Source organism: Canis lupus, chromosome X, assembly GCF_011100685.1.
Source record: "Canis lupus familiaris isolate Mischka breed German Shepherd chromosome X, alternate assembly UU_Cfam_GSD_1.0, whole genome shotgun sequence".
NCBI lineage: Eukaryota > Metazoa > Chordata > Mammalia > Carnivora > Canidae > Canis > Canis lupus.
In genome coordinates, this window is record NC_049260.1 from 123,161,307 (window position 1) to 123,182,594 (window position 21,288).

Genomic DNA, 21,288 nt, shown 5'->3' on the forward strand with positions numbered 1-21,288 from the left:
GGCGGAGGAGGCGGCCCATCTGGAACAGTCTCTTGAGAGATTTGCTTTTGAAGGCAAGCGCAGAAGGAAGTGTGGTCAGGAGCCGTCCAGGGAAAGGTCACGAACTCGGGGGACGGAGACTGGCGTGGGGGGTGGGAGGGCCTGCCGGAAGGCCCCCGAGGACTGCTGGGAGCACCCTGCTGACCAGGGCCTCATGGGGAGCACGGGGGGAGCAGGGAGCAGAAAGCTCGATGCACGGTGGAGTCTCCCCCCACCCCAGGCCTCTTCCCCCCACCCTTCCTCAGGGAGGAGCCCCCCTCCCCCCCGCCCCGCCAGCACAACGTGCAGCCCTCTGCGTCCACAGAGGCGGCCTGACCCGCAGGGAGGCTCCGCGCCCAAGGCCTCAGCACAGCAAAGTCCCCCGGCCCCCCCCAACCTCGCGGGGCTCTGGGGGGACACGCGTGGGAAAGGCAGACCCACGCTTTGGGCTGCCTCCCTAAGCCACACCCCACGCTGGAAGTCCTGGCCCTTGGGTCCAGCTGAGCCAGGAGCGCGCACTGGACGGCAGGGAGGAGAGGGCACGTGAACACGCGTGAGGGCCCACGGCAGCCGCCTTGGCGAGCTGGGGGCTCCGAGTTGGGTTCCCAGAAAATCCTCCTGAGCCGCCCTCCCGGAGGCAAGGGGTGGGGAGGAGGAGGTCTAAGTCCCAGGCCCAATTAAGAGATCAGGTGGGGCAGGGTTTGGGAGCTTCTAAGGTGAGGAAGCCCGGGTTGATCCCGCGGGCTGGTATAAAGCGCCAGGCCCCCCAAGCAGCACCAGGGCCGCCAGGCATCGGGGACAGGCCTTGCTGGAGCCATGACCCAGCGGTGGGGCCCCCAGAGGCTTGCGGGCGGGCAGCCGCAGGCCGGCCTGGAGGAGAGCACCCAGGCGAGCATCTTCACCTACACCAACAGCAACGCCACTAGAGGTGAGCGAGCGGGCGCCGTCACGGCTGGGTCACCCCGGCTGGAGCAGCGCCCCCGGGACACCAGGCCCGAGCGGCCACGCGGGGGCTGCGGTCCCCCGCGCCCCCCGGAGACTGCTCTTCTGCACGTGGGCGTCAGCCGGGATGGTCTTCTCCCTTAGCCTTTATGACGACACGCGGTGGGGGGCGGCTTTCTGAATATGAGAGGCCACCGCGATGCGCACGTGCAGTTCCAAGCCACGTAGGTCCCCAGACCCTTTGAGAAGCCCCGTCCCGGGGGTGCTCACCCGCTGTCTCTGCTAGCGAGTTCTTACACCCCCTTGTGGTGTGCCCAGCTGGCTGCGGTGCCCTGAGCTTCCCGGGGAAGAAGCCGGGTCTAACTCAGTTTTGCATGTGCCAAAGCCCAAACGACGCAAACGGCAGCCGCGGGAGGCTGGGCAGGTGGCCCGGAGGAGCGTGAGTGACTTCTCCAACCTTAGGGTCAGAAGAGACGGTGGTGGCCATCCTGTCCAACTGTGCGCCCGGGGCCTGCAGCCTTGGGCTGTGCGTTCTTGGGGAGGAGGCTCACTCGGCTCCCAGGGCAGCTGCGCCTCTGCTGGGGCGGCCTGAGCTAGGCCCTGCAAACAACTGAGGATACTGGTGACCCCCAGGCCCCGGACCTGCGTCCCCAGTCCCTCCTCCAGACCAAAAACCATCTGTTCCTTCAAGAATGTCTCATGTAAAAAAAAAAAAAAATGAATGTCTCACGTGCCGTGGCTTCCAGAAGCCACACCAGCTCCTTGACAGCCAGGGTTCCCAGGCCAAGCTAATTGAGAACGCTGAGGTTTGCTCTGACCTGATTGCTCGTGGCCCAGAATGTCCTCAATGGAGACGCAACGGTGCTCTCCCTAGGGCCTCGCTGATGCCTGAGACTCCTTCTTGTACTTTTTTTTTTTTTAATTCCAGTATCTACCGAAGTGGAGGGAGGCATATAATGAACCCCTGGGTTTCCGTCACCCATCTTATCTGCCTCCACTAAGCCCTCCTGATTTCTGGAAGCAGATCTAAGACCTCACACCATGTCCTCTATAAATCTTCAGGATGTACCTCTAAGGGGAAAGGACTCTTCAAAACCCAACCAGAGTGCCGTTGGCACATCCGCGAACTAGCATTGCCTCCATACCATGGAACCTCCTAGTCAGTATTGAAGAAAAGGTCATACATTTTTTTTCACTTTGCTTGAATCAGGGCCCCAATAAGGTCCACACGTTCAGGTTTATCGTTCTCTTTTCACCCTCTTTGACTGTAGAGGTTCCCCCTCTACCTCCTTGTAATTTATCTGTTGAAGCAAATGAGTCCTTTGTCCCTTGCCTCCTCCACTTCTCCGACGATTTGCCCGCATACGATTTGCCCGCATGTGGCTTCCCATGCCCCTCCCACCTCGTTTGTCATTATGTTTGTGCAAATTGGTAGTTGATCTGAAGATCTGCCTGGAGGTCAGCTGGATCTGCTGGGGGTTTCGGCAAGACCTCTCCATCAGGAGGGGGTCCCTTTTTCTGGGGTGTTGGCAGCTGCTGAAGCTCGAGGCCCAGACCCATTCATGAAACCCTTGGGGGTTGCAAAATGGTGGCATTCTGGCTCCCATGCCCCATCTTCATCTATTAGCTGGAGTACTTCAATAGAGAGAAACCTGCCCTTGTCCACTCTCGGGGTCCCCCAGGGAACAGTGGGTATGGGAAAGGCAGGACAAATGCCTCTTCGTTCCTTTTATTGCTCCCATTCCAAAGTAATGACTTGGTTTCCCAGTGGAGCCAACTGGGTTTGACCTCTGTGTCTCCCTTTCCCCCACCAGGAATCCTGTTCTCATGGGCTTTGGGTAGACGAATTAGAATATCATTTAATCACTCATTTGCTTTATCTCCCACACATGATGGTCTCAGAAGAGGGACACCAACACTACCATCAACAACACGATTAGCCAAAGTTTAACATTTGGACACGTCTTTTTATCTTTAGGGTCTATGCCGCTAGGTCCGAGTAGTCAAGCTAGCGTCTTTTCAAGTCCCTTAGAGCAGTCCCTCTCTGTGCGATCATGCCTCTGAGTGTATATGCATTTTGTTTTGTTTGTTATAGTTTTGATTTTCTGGGGTTGCTTTATAAAATTTAACGTTGTTTTTGAATAATGTAATAAAACATTGACAAGGATTCCAAATTAAAACCTAGAGAACACGGTATGTTCAAAGAAATCTTGCCTCCTTGCCAGCCCGCACACCCAATCCCCTCCCCATTCCCCCCACCCAATGTCTTTAGAACATCTTCGCCTGGGAGTGGACCGTGATACCCATTTCTGTAGGACATCAGTCCTGGAGATTTCAGGAGGGGGAGGCAGGCAGGGACACCTGCTCTGCTTGCACCGCTAGAGGACCCTCCTCTGTGACCTCCCGCGTTCAGAACACTCCTGTCCCCTCCCCCGCCGCGCACTGCCCCATCCCTCTTGTCCAGGCCCTGCCCACTTTGGGCCCAAGGGCTGTCTGGAAACGATGCTCTGGCTGCGTCATGTTGAAATCACCCCAAAGCTGGAGTGTTCCAAACACCTCCCAGGTCCAGCTGCTGTTCTCAAACTAGCCCGCTGGAGTTCCCGGGGAAGATCTGTGGGCAATCTGGAGCGGGGGTGGGGGGGTCCTCTGTTCTCCGGTCTGTCAGCAGCCCTATGGTTTCCCTCTGCTTCCTTCTGCATAGAAACTGGTGCCACACAGGCCTTCGAGGTCTGCTCCCAGGGAGCCCGGGCCACCTAGCGTGGCTGCAGGTATTGCGGAGGGGTTTCCAGGAGCTCCCCGTGAAAGGGGCAAGATGCTCACCCACGGGGGGCTGGGGGGTCCAGTTGTGCTGGGGGTGGGGGTCGAGATCTACCCTACGCCTCCTAGCCAGGGAGCCCAAGGAAGCCCTACTTTTGCAAATCCAGTTGGAGTTGGGTTTCTGTAACCCCCAACTGCAGCGACCTGGCTCCTCCCGGAGACTCAGAGGGGACGGTCCTCTCCTTTGCAGTGGCTCCTGGCAATCCGTGAGGCTTCTGGGCTTGTGGAGGCATCGCCCAGATCTCCACCTTCAGCCCCTGTGGCCTTCCCCCTGTGTGGCTGTCGCTGTGTCCCGCTGTCCCCTTCTGATACGGACACGGTCCCATTGGATTAGGGCCCCCCCGACGACCTCAGAACACCTTGATCGCCGCTGGGCAGACCCTGTCTCCAAATAAGGCTGCATTCACGTGAACCGGGGGGCAGGACCCCAACATCTCTTTCTGGGAGGGACACAGTTCAGCCCGTAACTCATTCATTCATTCATTCATTCATTCATTCATTCTCTGAGCACTGATTGTGTGCTGGACCTGCCATGTGAGATGGTGGCCGGATGTGCGCACAGATAACTCCGACACAGGGCAGAAGGTCGGAGGGGGGCACTGAGACGGTCGTCCCGAGGGCCTCCTTGACCCTCAGCTGAGGAATCCGGAAAGGCTTCCAGAAGATGAGGGCATCCGAGCTGGGCTTTACGGTATAGAAGAGAAGACCCAGGCGCAGAGGACAGTGTGAGCCAAGATCCAACAGAGAAAGACATGGAGTGCTCTCGGGAAGCGGCGCAGTGGGTGCTGGGGTTCGAGGGAGGGGAAGTCAAGGCCCCCCAGGGGGCTGGCCACGTACTGGGGGTGGCCATTCGGATGGGGGACCGGTTCTTGGCCTAGATGATGAGGGGATCGACTTTGCTAAGTCCAGGTGTCCAGCAGGCCATGGCCTGTGGCCTGAGAGACCGACGGGGGAAGGCTGTTGGCAAAGCTACGGGGAAAGAGCTGGTTGCCAAGGCAACTGTAGGGCAGGAGGCCGGCATGGGGGGCTCCGACGAGGCGGGGAGGGCTGGGCACAGCCGTGCAGTCGGGTAATGCTCCCCCCACCCCGCTCCCTACCTCCTGCCTTGCAGACCCCTTCGAAGGTCCCAATTACCACATCGCTCCCAGGTGGGTGTATCACCTCACCAGCGCCTGGATGATCTTTGTGGTCATCGCTTCCGTTTTCACGAACGGGCTGGTGCTAGTAGCCACCATGAGGTTCAAGAAGTTGCGTCACCCCCTGAACTGGATCCTGGTGAACTTGGCAATCGCCGACCTCGCAGAGACCATCATTGCCAGCACCATCAGCGTTGTGAACCAGATCTATGGCTACTTTGTGCTGGGCCACCCTCTGTGTGTCGTGGAGGGCTACACTGTCTCCTTGTGCGGTAAGCAGCCAGGGGCCCGGGCTCGGGGAAGCCCCAGCCGGCTGTGTGCAAAGGATGCACTCACACAGCACCCCCCAAGTGCGCCCGTGGGACGCATGTGAAGGGAGACAGGCCTGCAGGGGAAACAGGGCCGTGGTCATCATGGGGCGGGGGGGGGGGGGGTTGTAGTGCAACAAGGAGGCATCCCGAGTGTCTCCCCTGAGACAGGCCAGTTCGGGAGACAGACAGAGCACCAGATAAGCCCAGGGCCACGTGGGAGGGAAGTGCTCTGGTCACCCCGAGCAGAACTTCCACCCAAAGCAGAGATGTGGGCCCTTTCGGCTCATCCGTGTCGGCCCTTTCCAGGGAAAGAGGAGCTTCCCAATAGACGTTTTGGGATATTGAAACTAGATCCCGGATCCCTTTCCACATCCCCTCGACCAACATCTCTGCGGGCCTTGGCTCTGGTCAGGTCAACACTGGCAGAGAAGAACCCACGTGCTGGGCACCAGGGCCCCGAGGTAGTCCCAAGTCCTGGCAAGGGGGCTCCCTACCCCAGATGGTGACCACAGGGCGCTGTCAGCTCTCTCAGAGGACCGCGTCCTGGAGGAGACCACGGAGGATCTGAATCCTGAGTCGGCAAGATGAGAAGGGAGCTGGGGCGAGGCAGTCAGGGAGGGCCGGGTGCCATCAGCAGTTGACAGAAATGAGGCTCACTGAGTGAGGGAGTGAAGGCCACAGCAGCAGGGGTGGCGAGGAGGCTGGGGCAGGAGCTGGCTCTGCCCCACGTGGGGCTCCAGGGGTGGGGGGATTGCCACGAGGCCGGGTTCCTTTCTCTGGGACCCACAAGGAAGAGGGGGACCGGCAGGCCCGATGACGCTCAGATCCCCTCCGCGAGCTCTTGCCCCAGGCCCCCGTGAAACAACAGATGGCTCGGGGTTGCAGCTGAGTGTCCATCCAAGAAGACAGGGAGCCTAAGGGCCGCGCGCTCAGCACACGCAGCCTGTCCCCAGGCTCCCCGCCGTCACACCAGCGGGCGCTCGCAGCTGCTCTTCTAGGTGAAGTTTCCCGGGACCATCTGGTCACCATTCCTGGGTCCCTCGCTCCCACATCTAACTTGTTTGTCTAACTGCCACCTAAACGGATTTCCAAGTCACATGGTGAGGAGGTGGACATTAGGAAGAGAAAACAAGACACGAGGATGGCGAGGGCCTGGGGAACGGAGAGGGCCCAGATTTGAGTTCCTAGAGCTGTGAGTGCTGCTGACTGACTGCACCACGCTGCTCCGCCGTTTTCCCATCTGGAAAATGGGGGCAGGACTTGGGGGCAAGATTTAAATGACCGTATTGGCACGTCCCATGACCCCATGAGGTAGGTGCCGACATGAAACCCACAGTACAGGGGCGGACCACTGTCCCCCCATATCTAACTGCCTTTACGGATGATGGCCTAGCACTCCCCCAAAGGTACAGGATGAGAGTGGCCAGGCAAGGTTGGGCACAGACCCTCTATGCCCCAAGTCCAAATGCTCTGTGTACCTTCCTCTCTGCTCAGACCTGTCTCTGGTTCTGTCGGCATGCCCCACTCGCCTCTGCATCCGCTTGAGGTCTGTTTTCGAGTCACGCAGGTGCCAAGGAGCCAGGCCCTGCGTGCAGCATGGGTGCCACGGAGGCCCTCGGCCCTGCGGGGGAGCCCGTGGACCCCTCCTCAGGAGAATGTTTACCAACGGGCACAATAAGATCCATCGGATCACAAAGGAATCCAACCATATTGAAATACACGAATCAAAGTGTTGAATATCAGTGGCATTGTCCTTCATTAAAATTATTAGCAAATGCATTGTTTGGCAGGATTAACGATTCCATTCTTTCTTTTTTTAAAATTTTATGCCAAGAATTTTTTTATTTTTTATTATTATTTTTAAAGATTTTTTTTTATTCATTCATGAGAGACACAGAGAGAGAGAGGCAGAGGCCCAGGAAGAGGGAGAAGCAGGCTCCACGCAGGGAGCCCGACGCGGGACTCGATCCCAGGTCCCCAGGGTCACGCCCCGGGCTGACGGCGGCTCTAAACCGCTGCGCCCCCCGGGCTGCCCGATGCTGTTCTTTATTAAAGTATCAGATAACTCGATCTGGCCGGAAAGCCACTGAACTTTCAAAGTGGTAATGAAGCGAGTGATGCTGGCAAAGATGTAGGGTGACCAGGGCCCAGGCACCGCTCGCGCCGTCCTGCTCGGAATGGAGCGGAATCCCGAGTGTCCCTTGTCCCGTCTCCGTCCATGGAGCCCTGAATTCCGCCCACAGACCTGCGGCATCTAAGCGGGACAGGAAGACACCGTCTCCACCCGCCAGATGGTGGGCAGCGGTGGGAAATCGGGAAGCCTAAGCACACGCGCATACTGGCGGAGGGGCACGGGGCACGGGGCACATCGTGCTTCCTCGCCCTTGGCTGGGACCGCCGCAGCCTCAACGTGGTCGTGCGGGTGTGCGCGTGGCCATCGGGAGTCGCATCGGCATCCGAGGGAAGGCCGCTGGCCAACAAAAGAGAGAGAGAGACAGGCCCGGGAGGAAAGAACGGGGAAGACGGTGTTAGGGGACTTGACCGAGAGACCCACCGCCCCCTGGACCCGAATACACTTTGTGGGCGTTGCGGGGAGGTGGGGAGAAACCTCTTGACCCTGAAAACAGTTGGCTGATCTGGATGGAATGAGTGACACCGGAGGCTCCAGGCCCTCATCTGCCCTCTGTCCCCTGCAGGGATCACGGGGCTCTGGTCCCTGGCCATCATTTCCTGGGAGAGGTGGCTGGTAGTCTGCAAGCCCTTTGGCAACGTGAGATTTGACGCCAAGCTAGCCATCGCGGGCATTGCCTTCTCCTGGATCTGGGCTGCGGTGTGGACGGCCCCGCCGATCTTTGGCTGGAGCAGGTGAGGATACCACTACGCCAGGAAGACAGCTCACTTAGGACAGAGGGTGAAGGACGGCAGGGAGGGACAGGCTCCTGATTCCTTTTGTGACCTTGGGACAAATTGCTGTTTCCGGGCCTCTGTGCCCCCATGCGTAAAATGAGGATAGATCCGACTGTTCCTGTGATCCCCCGGGGGTGCAGTGTCTATGAATGTAGAAGTCTGCCTGGCTGCAACATGGACATGGGCCCTGTGGTCGCTGGGCCTCTGGAAAGGTCTGTTTCTCCCAAGCATGAACTGCTCACGGGAGCACACAGGGAAAGGTGACAAGCTCAAGCCATGGGAGCAGCTGTAAGTGCACGCGGGGCCCTCTAAGCTACTCTGCCCCAAGCTTCTTTCTTGCACATTCTGAGGAGCCTCCCGTTCAGAGGCGGCTTGGGTTGTAGGTACACCTGGGCCTATAGGGCATTTGTGTCTTGGCCAGGCCGCTCATTTGGGGCTTCAGATGTTATGTGTATTTTACCACAATTTAAAAAAAAAAGGCCTTATGAGACCTAAAAATGGACAAAGATTTGCCAAAATCCTACCCAAGGGTTTCCTTTGAGGCCGATGAAAGTATTCTGGAACTAGATAGAGGTGGTGGTTGCACAGCATCGTGAGTACTAAATGCCACTGAATTGTTCACTTCAAAAATGGTTAATTCGTGTAATGTGAATTTCACCCCAATTTTAAAGACCAAACAATCCTGGGGCGCCTGGGTGGCTCAGTCACTTGAGTAGCTGACTCTTGATTTTGGTTCGGGTCATGGTTTGGGGGTCCTGGGATCTAGCCCCGCATCGGGCTCCATGCTCAGTGAGGAGTGTGCTTAAGGATTTCTCTCCCTGTCCCTCTGCCCTTCCACCCCCCCATAAAATAAATGGATAAAGGGCAGCCCGGGGGGCTCATCGGTTTAGCACCCGCCTTCGGCCCAGGGCATGATCCTGGAGACCCCGGATCGAGTCCCACGTCAGGTTCCCGGCATGGAGCCTGCTTCTCCCTCTGCCTGGGTCTCTGCCCCTCTCTCTGTGTCTCTCATGAATAAATAAAATCTTTTTTAAAAATTAAAAATAAAAATAAAATAAATTGATAAAGCTTTAGAAACAAACCAACAAAAACCAACAATCCTCCAACCCAAGTCAGCAGCATGCCCAGACTGGGGGGTCCCAGGTTGCCCTGCCTACATCAGGACAGGCTGTCAGCCCTTCTCTCCAGGTACTGGCCCCATGGCCTGAAGACTTCGTGTGGCCCGGACGTGTTCAGTGGCAGCTCGTACCCTGGGGTGCAGTCCTACATGATCGTCCTCATGACCACGTGCTGCATCATCCCACTCAGCGTCATCATACTGTGCTACCTCCAAGTGTGGCTGGCCATCCGAGCGGTAAGCCCCCGAGCCCTCTTGGCTTCACCCCCCGCTGGTAGGATCACGAGGACTGGGGATGTCTAGGCTGGGACGAGGGGTCACCCAGTCCTCTCTCCTGCCCTCAAACCTGACTTGAATCCTACAATTCCTTCGGGGCTACAACTGCAGCCCTGGCTCCCTTGTCCTTGCCCCTATGCAACTGGAAAGGACTGTCGTGTCCCCCCCCCCCAATTCCTGGGCCCAACAAGGGAGCAAGAGCTGCGTTTCTTCCCTGACCCAGGACACTTGTCCCCTGGGCGGCGAGCCCCCCTCTCCCCGGGAGTGCAGTGCAGCCGGCCAGATCTGCAAGCGAAACCTGCATATCAAAAGGTGTTCTTGAAAGGCTGCTACCCGAGGGACCCTGTCCCCTTCACGAGGCTGTCCGCTGTCGGGCCAGGCCAGGGAGTGGCTTCCCACGTGCCATCTGCCCCCGAGCACGCTGTCCACTCTCCTCCCTGGGAAGCTGGTCCCGTCCGCAGCCCCCCTTGCCCCCCTGTGTAGGCAATCAGAGCGAGGCGCAGAGGAAGCACACCATGCAGAAGCTGCCCCCTTGTCAGCCGCCCCACCTACAGTCAGTTCGGCCTGGATGCGCCAACTGCCCCATGAGGTCCTGCTTGGCACAGGCAGTAGAAGGCCTTTGGGGTGGTCAGACCGGCACGTGCTCTAAGCCCTTTCTAGAGTGACGGCCGCAAACTCCCTGCCTTCCCGCTGTGATTTGCCTTCCACCCCTCCTCCTCCTCCAACCCTGAGGTTCATGCTGCAGAATATAAAGGCAATGTCTGGCCTCTGTGTCTTCTCCGGCTCAGCCCCTCAGACCTGCGCACGGGAGGGGACACTCTGATAAGGGACCAAGTGAGGCTAAGAGTGGCGTCCTCAGCTCCTTCCCGAACTCCTTACAGGAGCCAAGCTAAGCTAAGAGCTTCTCCGGGGCCAGCTGTATGCTGCCTCAAAGCCTCCTCGGGCTCCCTCAAGGCCAGCCTGGTCCAGCCTAAGCCAGGCTGTGGATTCACTGGGGGCGGGGGGGAGCTGGCTGCTGCCAGGCCCCGGGTGAGCCCGTCTCCTTCTCTCCAGGACTCCCCATCCCGGGGCCACCTGTCTCTTGCTGACTCCCTGACTCACTGCCCAAGCAATAGCAACACAGAGCCCCTGGGATACAGAGGCAGGAGGGACGCTCCCACTCACGTCCCTGGGCATGAATCTCTGTCTCCCCCAGGTGGCAAAGCAGCAGAAAGAATCTGAGTCCACCCAGAAGGCCGAGAAGGAGGTGACCCGCATGGTGGTAGTCATGGTCCTCGCTTACTGTCTCTGCTGGGGGCCCTACACCTTCTTTGCGTGCTTCGCCGCTGCCCACCCTGGCTACGCCTTCCACCCTCTGGTGGCCGCCCTGCCAGCCTACTTTGCCAAAAGTGCCACTATCTACAACCCCATTATCTATGTCTTCATGAACCGGCAGGTAAGTCACGTCGTTTGCAAAACAAACTCGAAATAGACCCCAGAAGAGCCCAGTGATGGCTCCCCCTGGAATCATGTCCAGGAGAACCCGCTGATGACCTCCAGGACAACCACCAGAGAACGCGCAGCACGTGAAGGCGCAGCTAGCCTCCCTCTGGATCCTTTCAGAGTCTTGGCCTGAGGGTGGGCAGCTCCACTCCTCCCTTCTGTTGGCCCCAGGGCCATCTCGGAGCTCACACACCAAGGAATGCCTGAACGTGTCTACATCTACCCTAGCTGTGCCCTCCCAATCTTCATCTTTCCGTCTTCAAACCCTTTAAGAGGCCCTTCTTGACTGCACTGACATGTGGCTTTTGTGACTTCACGGGTTAGTTTAGGGGGAACGTGCTATGGTCCCGCCCAAGGTCTTGCCACATGGTAGCCACCATGGGCTGGCATTTCGAACCCTAGCAGCAAACTGACCTCTAGGCAGGTGACAGGTGACCACTGAGGCTCATCATCTTCCAAGTGTAATTGGCCCTGTTCTTCCTTGAACCCATCAAATCTACTTCATTAAGGTGCACCTGTGATGTGTGACCTCATGGTGACCAGAAAGGTCCATGGGCCAGAAATAGCACCCCTGCAGTGGCCTCGCATTGCCCCCCACCAAGACCCAGTCCCCATGTCTTCCAACTAGCTCTCCCCTGCTCCTGCATTTCACGGTGGCCCCCGTGGCCCCACCCGCTCCGACCTGGCCCTGGCTCCCTGCGGAGCTCCTTAAGCACACACTCTTCTTTTTCTTTTTTTTTTCTTTTTTTTCTTTTTAAGCACACACTCTCCTGATGGCGTTCAAGTACTAAGGGGGACCAGTACTGCACTTGACTCCCCAGAACTCCCTCGATGGAGCGTAGTTCTCTCCCCGACTCCTGTTTCCTGGCTTTCACGCGGGTCTCTTGTTAGGTCTGGCTTTTGTCTGTGGAGCCCTAGGCTATCCTGCCTCGTGCTGTGTTTACTTGAGTCTTTCCATCCTCCCCTTACAGAGCTCCCCCCCCCACCCCGCAGACAAGACAGCTGTACTTCTGGACCCCTCCAGGCTTTCAAACTTTGCTTTTACCCTTTCCACGTCGTCATCCCTTCCTGCTGCCTTCTGAGAGTGTTTTCTGTAACGGAGCTCCGCGAGGACAGAGAATGTTACTCTTTTTTGTCCACTGCTGATCCCCCTGGGGCACAGCCTGGCGCAGAGTGGGTGCTCAGTAGGCAGATGCCAAATGCATTCCTCAGCTAAGTCAATTCTCCTCTTCGGCCCCTTTCTTGTGTAATTCATTTCAATAATTACGTGTTTTATTTGTGAGGGTTTGGATGTTGGAGGGAGCTGGAGGTAGTCAAGGATAGGCCTGGAATGTATAGGAGATGCCTCTGGTCTGCATTCACACAGTGCTTCGCTCAGTGATGATATGAGACATAATTTGGGAAATGAATACATTCCAGATCTCTTTAGGGGCCAAGCAGCAAAGAGTGGGCCCTCTTGGTGGCGAAAGATTCTCTTGGCTAAAGACACCAGGTAGTGGCTAGACTGTCATCTACTTAGTCCTTGTGTGGCCTCAAAATTGATGGAATAGAAACAAGTTGACAGGGATGCCTGGGCGACTCAGTGATTGAGCGTCTGCCTTCGGCCCGGGGTGTGATCCTGGGGTCCTGGGATCAAGTCCCGCATCGGGCTTCCCGCAGGGAGCCTGCTTCTCCCTCTGCCTGTGTCTCTGCCTCTCTCTCTGCATCTGTCATGAATAAATAAATAAGATCTTTTAAAAAAAAAGAAAAGAAACAAGATGACAATCACATTCCTTTTCACTAAAATGCCTCTGAGTCTCTTCCCAGACATTCTGGAGATCGTTACCCTGTGCACGGGCCCCTTAGCTGGCATCATCTTTGGTTCCTGTATGAGTTTCCTGAGGCTATCATAACAAAGGACCACAAACTGGGGGGACTTAAAACAACAGAAATCTATTCTCTCCCAGTTCTGGAGGCCAGAAGCCCAAGGTCAAGGTGTGGGCGAGGCTGGTTCCTTCTAAGGGCTCTGCGGGTGAATCTGTTCCCTGCCTCTCTCCTGGCTTCTGGTGGTGGCCAGTAATCCTTGGTATTCCTTGGCTTGCAGACCAGTCAATCTCATCTCCGCCTTCACCTCCACATGACCTTTTCTCCGAGTCTGTGTCCAAATTCCCTTCTTCCAATGACGCCAGTCATTGGATGAGGGCCCACTCTACTCTAGCATGACCTCATGGTAATGTACATCTTAGTCACATCTACAAGGACTCTACTTCCAAATAAGGTCACATTCACAGGCTCTAGGGGTTAGGACTCAAACATAGCTTTGGCAGAGCGGTGGGGGGGGTGTCACAATCTGACCCACTATGGTCACCATCAGATTCTAAATTAGATGACTTTGACGAATGAATAGTCAGGAGTAGACCATCCCCACGTGCAAGTAATAACCTCAAGCTTCCTCTATTCTCCGCATGAGAATCTGAATGGTAGCAGGGAAGGTGTTAAGTGATCGAGGTGACCCTCAATGAATACCTGCCTAGAATTCCCCCAGAATGACCTTTAGCAGAGTACGTCGGCCCTTTCTGCTGTGTTGAATAACACTTTCTGTCCTGCCAGTTTCGAAACTGCATCTTGCAGCTTTTTGGGAAGAAGGTGGACGATAGCTCTGAACTCTCCAGCGCCTCCAGAACAGAGGCCTCATCTGTGTCTTCAGTGTCACCTGCATGAGTCTCTCCAGCCACGACAATAAAAAATTCTGCTTCCTACCAGAAAACATTACCCCTGTCCCCCACACCAGCACTTTGGCCACCTCCCTCCACTGCCCCTTCTTCTCCATCCCTGGGAAAGAAATGTAGTTTCTCTTTGCCAAAAACAACGAAGTCACAGAGGCTACCGCTGCAGCCTGGGGACACCTGAGCCTCTGAGGGTCTGGTCACTGGGTCACGAGAGAGCATGAGGGGGACAGAGAGGTCACGAGAGGCCCTGAGGGACTAGAACTGCAAAGCCAAACTTTCCAGATCAGCTTCAGACAGTTTAATATTTTTTCCAAGCCTTGTGTCCACAGATGGTACAGAAGGACCCTGAGGAGGGGAAGTGCGAGGCGGGCTGGTAGTGATGGAATCGGGAAGGGAGAGCTGAGCAGCGGCTATCCAGGTGGGGCTGGCTGGACGCCCCAACACGCAGGGGGCAGCGTGAGCTAGCAAGCCCAGGCCCTCTAAGTCCCATCTGATAGAGGCTTGGAATCCTTGGGGTACAGTCTCCATCTGGAGGGGACCCAGGCCTGCCAGTCGGTGGTAGGGAAGGCATGCCGTTTCTGCCAGGCCAGGGCCGCGAGGCCGATCAGCAGGAGTGTGGTGCACGTGCGCAGGCGGGAATTGAGCAGTGGCAAGGGGCAGGAGCACACAGTGGAGATGAAGACGAGGAGGATGGTAGCCAGTGTGAGGAGCAGGCTCATGAGCCGGAACATAAACTCCTGGGGACGGATCCGGAACCTGTGCGTCACCTCCAGTTGTGTCACTTGTTGCAGAGTTTCAAGCTTAGCTATACGGTTCTTGAAAGTCTCCATGACCTCCTGCAGGTGACAAGAACACACACCCTCATGAGAGGTCACGGGAAGTGCAGTCACTTGCCTGAGCTCCTCGGAGGTGCGCAGCAAATGTTGGTGAGCTGGGGATTTAGGAGGGGAGTCAACAACCTGGAGCTCGTCCGTGCTAAGTGCCCTGTCCTGTCCCAGGAACGGCGAGGTCTCATCTGTCTTGGCTGCACCCCCTCATGCAGTGTGGCCTCAGACTGAGGGCCTGGCCGGGCGAGAGCTGCCCGAGGACAAGAGTAGGGTCTCGGGGTGTGGAAGCGAATGAGCCTAACCCTCACAGGCGAGGGCAGCCCTCAGACGGCGCCGAGGCACCCCCGAGTATGAGAACTGCAGAGCCCCAGCTCCCGGGGCAGCCCAGCGGGATGTGGGCAGGGTGGGGGCCGGGGGGGCCGCAGGAGCACAGACGCGAGACGCCGCCGGCGCTGAAGCAAGTATGTGGGTTGGGAGTGAACCTCAGCAGGGGCTGCCTAAGGACCCGTCTGTCCCCTTAGTTTGCGGGATGTCAGAATGCTCGCCCTTGGCTTCTCTCATCCCTGTGTCCTCCTCACTGGCCATTTCTTTACAGGCCGCTGCCCGTCCCCCCGCCAACTGTGAGGCTCTCACCCATATCTCCTTGGCTCTCTCATAGGACAGAAAGGCCATTTTCTCCTCCATGCACGCCAGAGTCTGTTTGAGGCAGTAGATCTCATCCAGGTGCCCCTGCAGGTGCTCGTTCACCTGTTCTTCCATCAGCGCTTGCCTTGGGAGCAAAACAGAAAGTCGTTCTCCCCTAAGTCCCCTGCCTAGAGGCCGTGCGGGCGGTGAGCAGGCCTCTGTGGAGACTACACTTGGGTTCAGATTGCTCCTTCCTCCCCCTCCTCCTCCGGGTCTGCCTCAGAACACCACAGATGCACACCAGCCACGCACACACTGACATTCCGGTATCTTCGTAGACACGTACTCTTTCGTAACAGCTTTACAAGACCAGCCATAGACTAGAAGTTGTAGAAATAAAACTCTGAGTCGTCCGTGCCTGCTACTAAATTCCATAGAAATTCCCAGCGGCCGTGTTTGGCAAGGGGTAGTTATTCCATAAAAGTCTACCGATTATAGGGATGAAGCAGTCACCAAAGACCACATATTGTATGATTCCATTTAGATGAACTGTCCGGCGGAGGCAAATCCATAGAGACAGAAACCGATGAGTGGTTCCTGGTGCTGGGGGTGTGGAGAGTGTGGGGAGTGACTGCTCACGGGACAGGGTTTCTTTTTGGAGTGGTGAGAATGTTCTGGAATGACAGTGGTGATGGTTGCACAACTCTGTGAATGTACTAAAAACCACTGATTGTAAATGGGTGAATTTTATGAGATGGGAATTATATCTCAATAAACCTGTTATTGAAACAAAAACCAAAAAATGAATTGTGGTAACGGCTGTACAACTTAGTAAATTTACTAATGATCATTGAAACGTGTAGCTAAAATGGCACATTTTATGGCGTGTAACTTATATCTCAGTAGATCTCTTAAAAACCACAAACAAGGGACGCCTGGGTGGCTCAGTGGTTGGGTGTCTGCCTTTGGCTCAGGGCGTGATCCCGGGATCCAGGACTGAGTCCCACATCGGGCCCCCTGCAGGCCGCCTGCTTCTCCTGCCTGAGTCCCTGCCTCTCTCTCTCTCTCTGTGTCTCTCATAAATAAGTAAATAAAATCTTAAAAAAAAAAACATCACAACTCAGTATGTATATAACCAGCCATATATAAAAGTTGTAAAGCAAAAAAACACGCATGGAAAAGCTAAGGGCCCAATGAGGATAGTGAGGTGGGTGGAAGGGGGGCGGGGTTGGGAAGAGATGATGTGAGAGCTTCAATGAACCTTCTAAAGTTTTATGTCTTAGGGACGCTTGGGTGGCTCAGTGGTTGAGCATCTGCCTTTTGCCCAGGGCGTAATCCCAGAGTCCTGGGATCGAGTCCCTCATCAAGCTCCCCTCAAGGAGCCTGCTTCTGCCTCTGCCTGTGTCTCTGCTTCTCTGTCTCTCATGAACAAATAAATAATATCTTTCAAAAAGTAAATTAAAAGGAAGTTTTATGTCTTAATAAGATAATATGTGAAGTAAACAGGGTAAATGTAAAGATTTGAGAAGGCTGCGGGTGGATACACCATCTTGACCACGTTATCCTCTACACTTTCCCTGAATTTGGAATATTTCATAATTAAAGAAAACCTTGAGGTTCTTCATTTGGGCATCAGGAAGGATGGGCCAGAGGCCACGTGGCTTTTAGCATTGTCATTTAGGGAAGAGCCAAGGAAGGCTTGTCCCATGGGTGCAGAGTGGGCGGTGACGCTGCCGCAGTGGAGAGGTACCCGGACACACCGAATGGCTAGGGCCTGGTGCCCTTTGGAAAACTGAGCAATAGAGGATGTGGCTGATCAGCTCACGGGGCTCTGGCACACAGAGCATAAGCAACAGTGCTGTCGCACAGACAGGGAACGTGAGGCAAGGAGGTCAGTTTGGTCCTGCTTCAAGGACTTGACTGACACTCACATGGAGATGCGCCCCAGGCAGCTAATGAGCTGAACAATCATTTGCTGAAAGCCAATTTGTCAAGAGCTGGTTGATGACAGTATTTCAAGAAATATTCCATTAGTCTCTGGAGTGGACTGACAATGCCCGAAGAGAGGAGGCGGCAGTATGGTGTCCACTTGAAAGGACATCCCCCATGCCTGTCCTTCCATCTACACAAAGGATTCAGACACGAGAACGTTCAAACTACTGGCTATGCTCAAGCATATGTTCATGAATATACTTTTCACCCATGGCAAGTCAATAAACAGATCCTTCATTACTATTTTTATAAGAATTTACAAATACATCCTTAAATGCATTCTTGAATATATGCTTGAATGAGAAAATGTCAAGTCAGAAGGATATTCTCTTAGCCTCCCCTCGTCTCTGGCCCCCAGCCTCTTTGCCCTCGGGCAGCAGCGTCCTGGCTGCAGCACAGCTGACTCTCCTCTCTGCCCCTCCCTTAGTCACGGACCCCCCTCTGTCCCACTCCTACAGCTGCAGAGGCGAATAGACCACTCCAGAAAATGCCCTTACAGGGGCACCCGGGGGGCACAGTCGGTTAAGCGTCCGACTCTTGGTTTCAGCTCAGGCCCTGATCTCAGGGTTGTGAGATCGAGCCCCACAACGCCATGCATTGGGCTCTGCCCTCAGCACAGAGTCTGCTAAAGTTTCTCTCTCCCTCTCCCTCTGTCTTTCCCCTCCACATGCTCACACACTCGTCTGTCTCTCTACCTGTCTACAATAAATAAATAAATCTTAAAAAAAAGAAGACAGGGATCCCTGGGTGGCGCAGCGGTTTGGCGCCTGCCTTTGGCCCAGGGCGCGATCCTGGAGACCCGGGATCGAATCCCACGTCGGGCTCCCGGTGCATGGAGCCTGCTTCTCCCTCTGCTTGTGTCTCTGCCTCTCTCTCTCTCTCTCTCTCTCTGTGACTACCATAAATAAATAAAAAATAATTTAAAAAAAAACACTCTTATAAAGACAGACTGACCACCAGCCAACCAAAATGCCCCCCCCCAAATCTTCCAAAGCTGTGAAGGCTGCCCTTGCTAATACAAAATGCCCTCAACCTTACTGTTGTTGAAAAAGAGTATATTCTTGATCATACCTGAGGACTGTTTTTTAGCAAACTGAGCTAGAAGCTGGTGGCTTCCAACCTGAAGAAGTCTGAGAGAGAGGAAGAGCTGTAAGAGGGATCAAGCCCTACAGGTAGAGTGGGGTAATGCGGCAGGGACGGAGTCGGTCCTCCTGAGCAAACGTGCAGCCACACGCACCTTACAGGAGGGAAGCAGAGGGAGCTTTTACACACAGAGGAGAGGCCCATGTGAAGACAGAGATGTGAAGATACTGCCCTTGAAGATTGGGGTGATGTGGCCATAAGCTGAGCCTGGCAGCCACTAGAAGCTGGTGTGCAAGAAGGTTCATAGCAGCTTTATTCACATTTTTTAAAATTTATTTATTCATGAGAGACACACAGAGAGAGGCAGAGACACAGGCAGAGGGAGAAGCAGGTCCCCCCCAGGGAGCCCGATGCGGGACTCAATCCCAGGACCCCGGGATCACACCCCGAGCTGAAGGCAGATGCTCCACCACTGAGCCACCCAGGGGCCCCTAGCAGCTTTATTCATAACAGCTCCTAGCAGCAGCCGGTGAATGGGCCAACTGTGGTGCCTCTGTACATCCCGCTGAGCAAGAAAGAGTGAACCTACTCCTATGCACGACGTGGATGAGTCTCAAAACCATTACACTGGGTGAAAGAAGATGGGCACAAAGGAGTCTACACTGTATGATTCCATTCACATGAATACCCACAAAAGCCAAATGCAGAGAGTCAGAAAGCACACTGGTGGCTCCCAGGGGTTGGGGCAAGGTGAATTGGGAGCAATCGGGTCTCCATCTGGAGCGATGAAAATGTCTGGAACCAAACAGAGGTGGTGGTTGCACAACACTGAAAATGTACTAAATGCCACTGAACCGTACCCTTCAAGATGCATAATTTTGTTTTGTGAATTTCATCTCAATTAAAAATAAAAGAAAGCCCTCTTGAAAGCAAACACATTTACCTGTGAGAAGTGTTACAGGACTTTTCAGTTTGGAATCTCAGTTTGTGACACACCAGAAGAACTGACAATCACAGGGGCCTGAGCGGTGACCACACAAGTGTGGACACCAGGTGACACTTCACTGACGTCAACACATATGTCATATCTGCCTCTAGCACACATAAAGGTTTTTAAAAAGATCTGAGGGAGACGTATGTTTTTAAAAATGCAACGAATTCCTGTGTGGCCTTCACGTAGATTAGGAAGCCACAGGGCCGGACACGCTTGTGCCTCCGTGAGACTCCATTTCCCCATCTGTAAAGTGGGCGACTGAACAGTACAGGTGACAGCGCTACTTGTTCCCTGCTGTCACTGTTGTTATATAAAGTCTTCTCCTGCCCATTCTCCACGTCGCCTGGTAAATCTGAGTCATACAGACCTGCTTTGTTGCTTCTAACGTATATTAATTAAGGTAAGCTGATCGCTGTAGCCAACAAATAAATCTCAGTGGCTGAACACAATTATAGTTTACTTCACACTCCTATCACGGTCCAATGGCAGTAGGGGCAGCTTTTTCAGAGGTGCAAGCTTGTAGAATTCACAGGGAATCTGAGGGAGGTAGGCCATCCTGCTCCCCCGAACTACTGGCAGATCCTGATTTGCTAAGGGGTTAAGAGCTTGCAAGAACAGAACAGGCCTGTTGGCAAATGAGTATGGAAACTTATGGGGACATGTGTACCTGCCACTGAGCTCTAGTCTTGTTTTATATAAATCCAAGCTGGGAGGGGATTCCTGGGTGGCTCAGCGGTTAAGTACCTGCCTTTGGCCCAGGGCATGGTCCTGGGGTCCCGGGATCGAGTCCCACATCCGGCTCCTTGCGTGGAGCCTGCTTCTCCCTCTGCCTGTTTCTCTGCCTCTCTCTCTCTCTCTTTGTATCTCTCATAAATAAATAAAATCTTTTTAAAAAATCCAACCTGGGAGGGGATTCCTGGGTGGCTCAGCGGTTAAGTACCTGCCTTCGGCCCAGGACATGGTCCTGGGGTCCCGGGATCGAGTCCCACGTCGGGCTCCCTGCATGGGGCCTGCTTCTCCCTCTGCCTGTGTCTCTGCCTCTCTCTCTCTCTCTCTCTCTCTCTCTGTCTCTCATGAATAAATAAAATCTTTTTAAAAAATCCAACCTTGGAAATGGATGGTATTTTGACCAAAGGGCAGTAAGAGTCCCCACGTTTTAGATTTGGTTGCCACGTCCTACAAAAATCACATCCAAAAGAATCCTATAATTCTGATTGATTATCTTATTTGACAATTGTCTTATTTGACAACTGGTTATCTTAATTGACAATATGTTTTGAAGATTTATTTACGGACGCCTGGGTGGCTCAGCGGTTGAGCATCTGCCTTTGACTCAGGCCGTGATCCCAGAGTCCCAGGATCGAGTCTCACATCAGGCTTCCTGCCTGGAGCCTGCTTCTCCCTCTGCCTGTGTCTCTGCTTCTCTCTGTGTGTCTCTCATAAATAAATAAAATCTTTTTTAAAAAAATAAAGATTTATTATTTAAGAGAGAGAGAGACAGAAACAGCATGAGTGGGAGGCACAGGGAGAAGGAGGAAGACTCTCAAGCAGGCTCTGAACAGAGCACGAGCTGATGTGGGGCTCGATCCCATGCCCCTGAGCTCATGACCTGAACCAAAACCAAGACTCAGATGCTTAACCGATGGTGCCAACCAGGTGCGCTCCCCCAATATTTTTTAATTGTCCTTTACAGATTTGTCAAACAGTGTAAACGCAGGTACCATTTCCCTGTGAAAACAGAAGACTGATTCCCAAGTGCCTCTTCCCCGCATACACAGAGGTACAAAGGGAGTGCAGAGATCTTACTTTACTGGGAATCTTGATTCGTCGAAGTGAATCCCTCCTGCCCTGGCCAGACTGTTGGAAAGGTTAGAGCCAATGGAAGTCCCTGATGCAACAGGCTGGGGGCATCGGGGGGAAGACTGCGGCACCGCTGAAGGCCGGCAGGACCTGACAAAAGGCCCAAACGGGAATGGCGTGGGTCCTTTGAGGGACTGAGTTTGCCCCCCTCATTTGTGGGCCTTAGTCGTCTTAGATGAAAATAAAATTGACCC

General features: G+C 54.7%; 2 protein-coding genes across 3 annotated transcripts in view; one reads left to right on the top strand and one right to left on the bottom strand.

Moving 5' to 3' along the window:
- The first annotated feature begins 834 nt into the window (after positions 1-834).
- OPN1LW (opsin 1, medium wave sensitive) lies at positions 835-13,706 on the top strand. Its single transcript, NM_001197072.1, has 6 exons — positions 835-946; positions 4,889-5,185; positions 7,921-8,089; positions 9,320-9,485; positions 10,720-10,959; positions 13,596-13,706. Exons 1-6 carry the CDS (start codon positions 835-837, stop codon positions 13,704-13,706), a joined length of 1,095 nt encoding a protein of 364 aa, NP_001184001.1.
- Positions 13,707-13,997: 291 nt separating this feature from the next.
- Positions 13,998-21,288, bottom strand: part of TEX28 (testis expressed 28) — a 42,719-nt gene continuing 35,428 nt past the window's right edge. For both annotated transcript variants that reach the window (XM_038588706.1, XM_038588705.1), the window contains exons 4-5: positions 15,175-15,310; positions 13,998-14,550 (exon numbers count right to left, since the gene is read on the bottom strand). In XM_038588706.1, the coding sequence (XP_038444634.1) occupies positions 14,194-14,550; positions 15,175-15,310 (493 nt within the window). In that variant the 3' untranslated portion in view covers positions 13,998-14,193. The remainder of the gene's footprint in view (positions 14,551-15,174; positions 15,311-21,288) is intronic.

What these genes read in the sequence shown, in the direction of transcription:
- OPN1LW (NM_001197072.1), top strand. Translation starts at nt 835, where the DNA reads ATGACCCAGCGGTGGGGCCCCCAGAGGCTTGCGGGCGGGCAGCCGCAG. An exon ending in CTACACTGTCTCCTTGTGCG is followed by an intron (nt 5,186 to 7,920) that starts GTAAGCAGCCAG and finishes TGTCCCCTGCAG; the next exon opens with GGATCACGGGGCTCTGGTCC. An exon ending in CCGATCTTTGGCTGGAGCAG is followed by an intron (nt 8,090 to 9,319) that starts GTGAGGATACCA and finishes CCTTCTCTCCAG; the next exon opens with GTACTGGCCCCATGGCCTGA.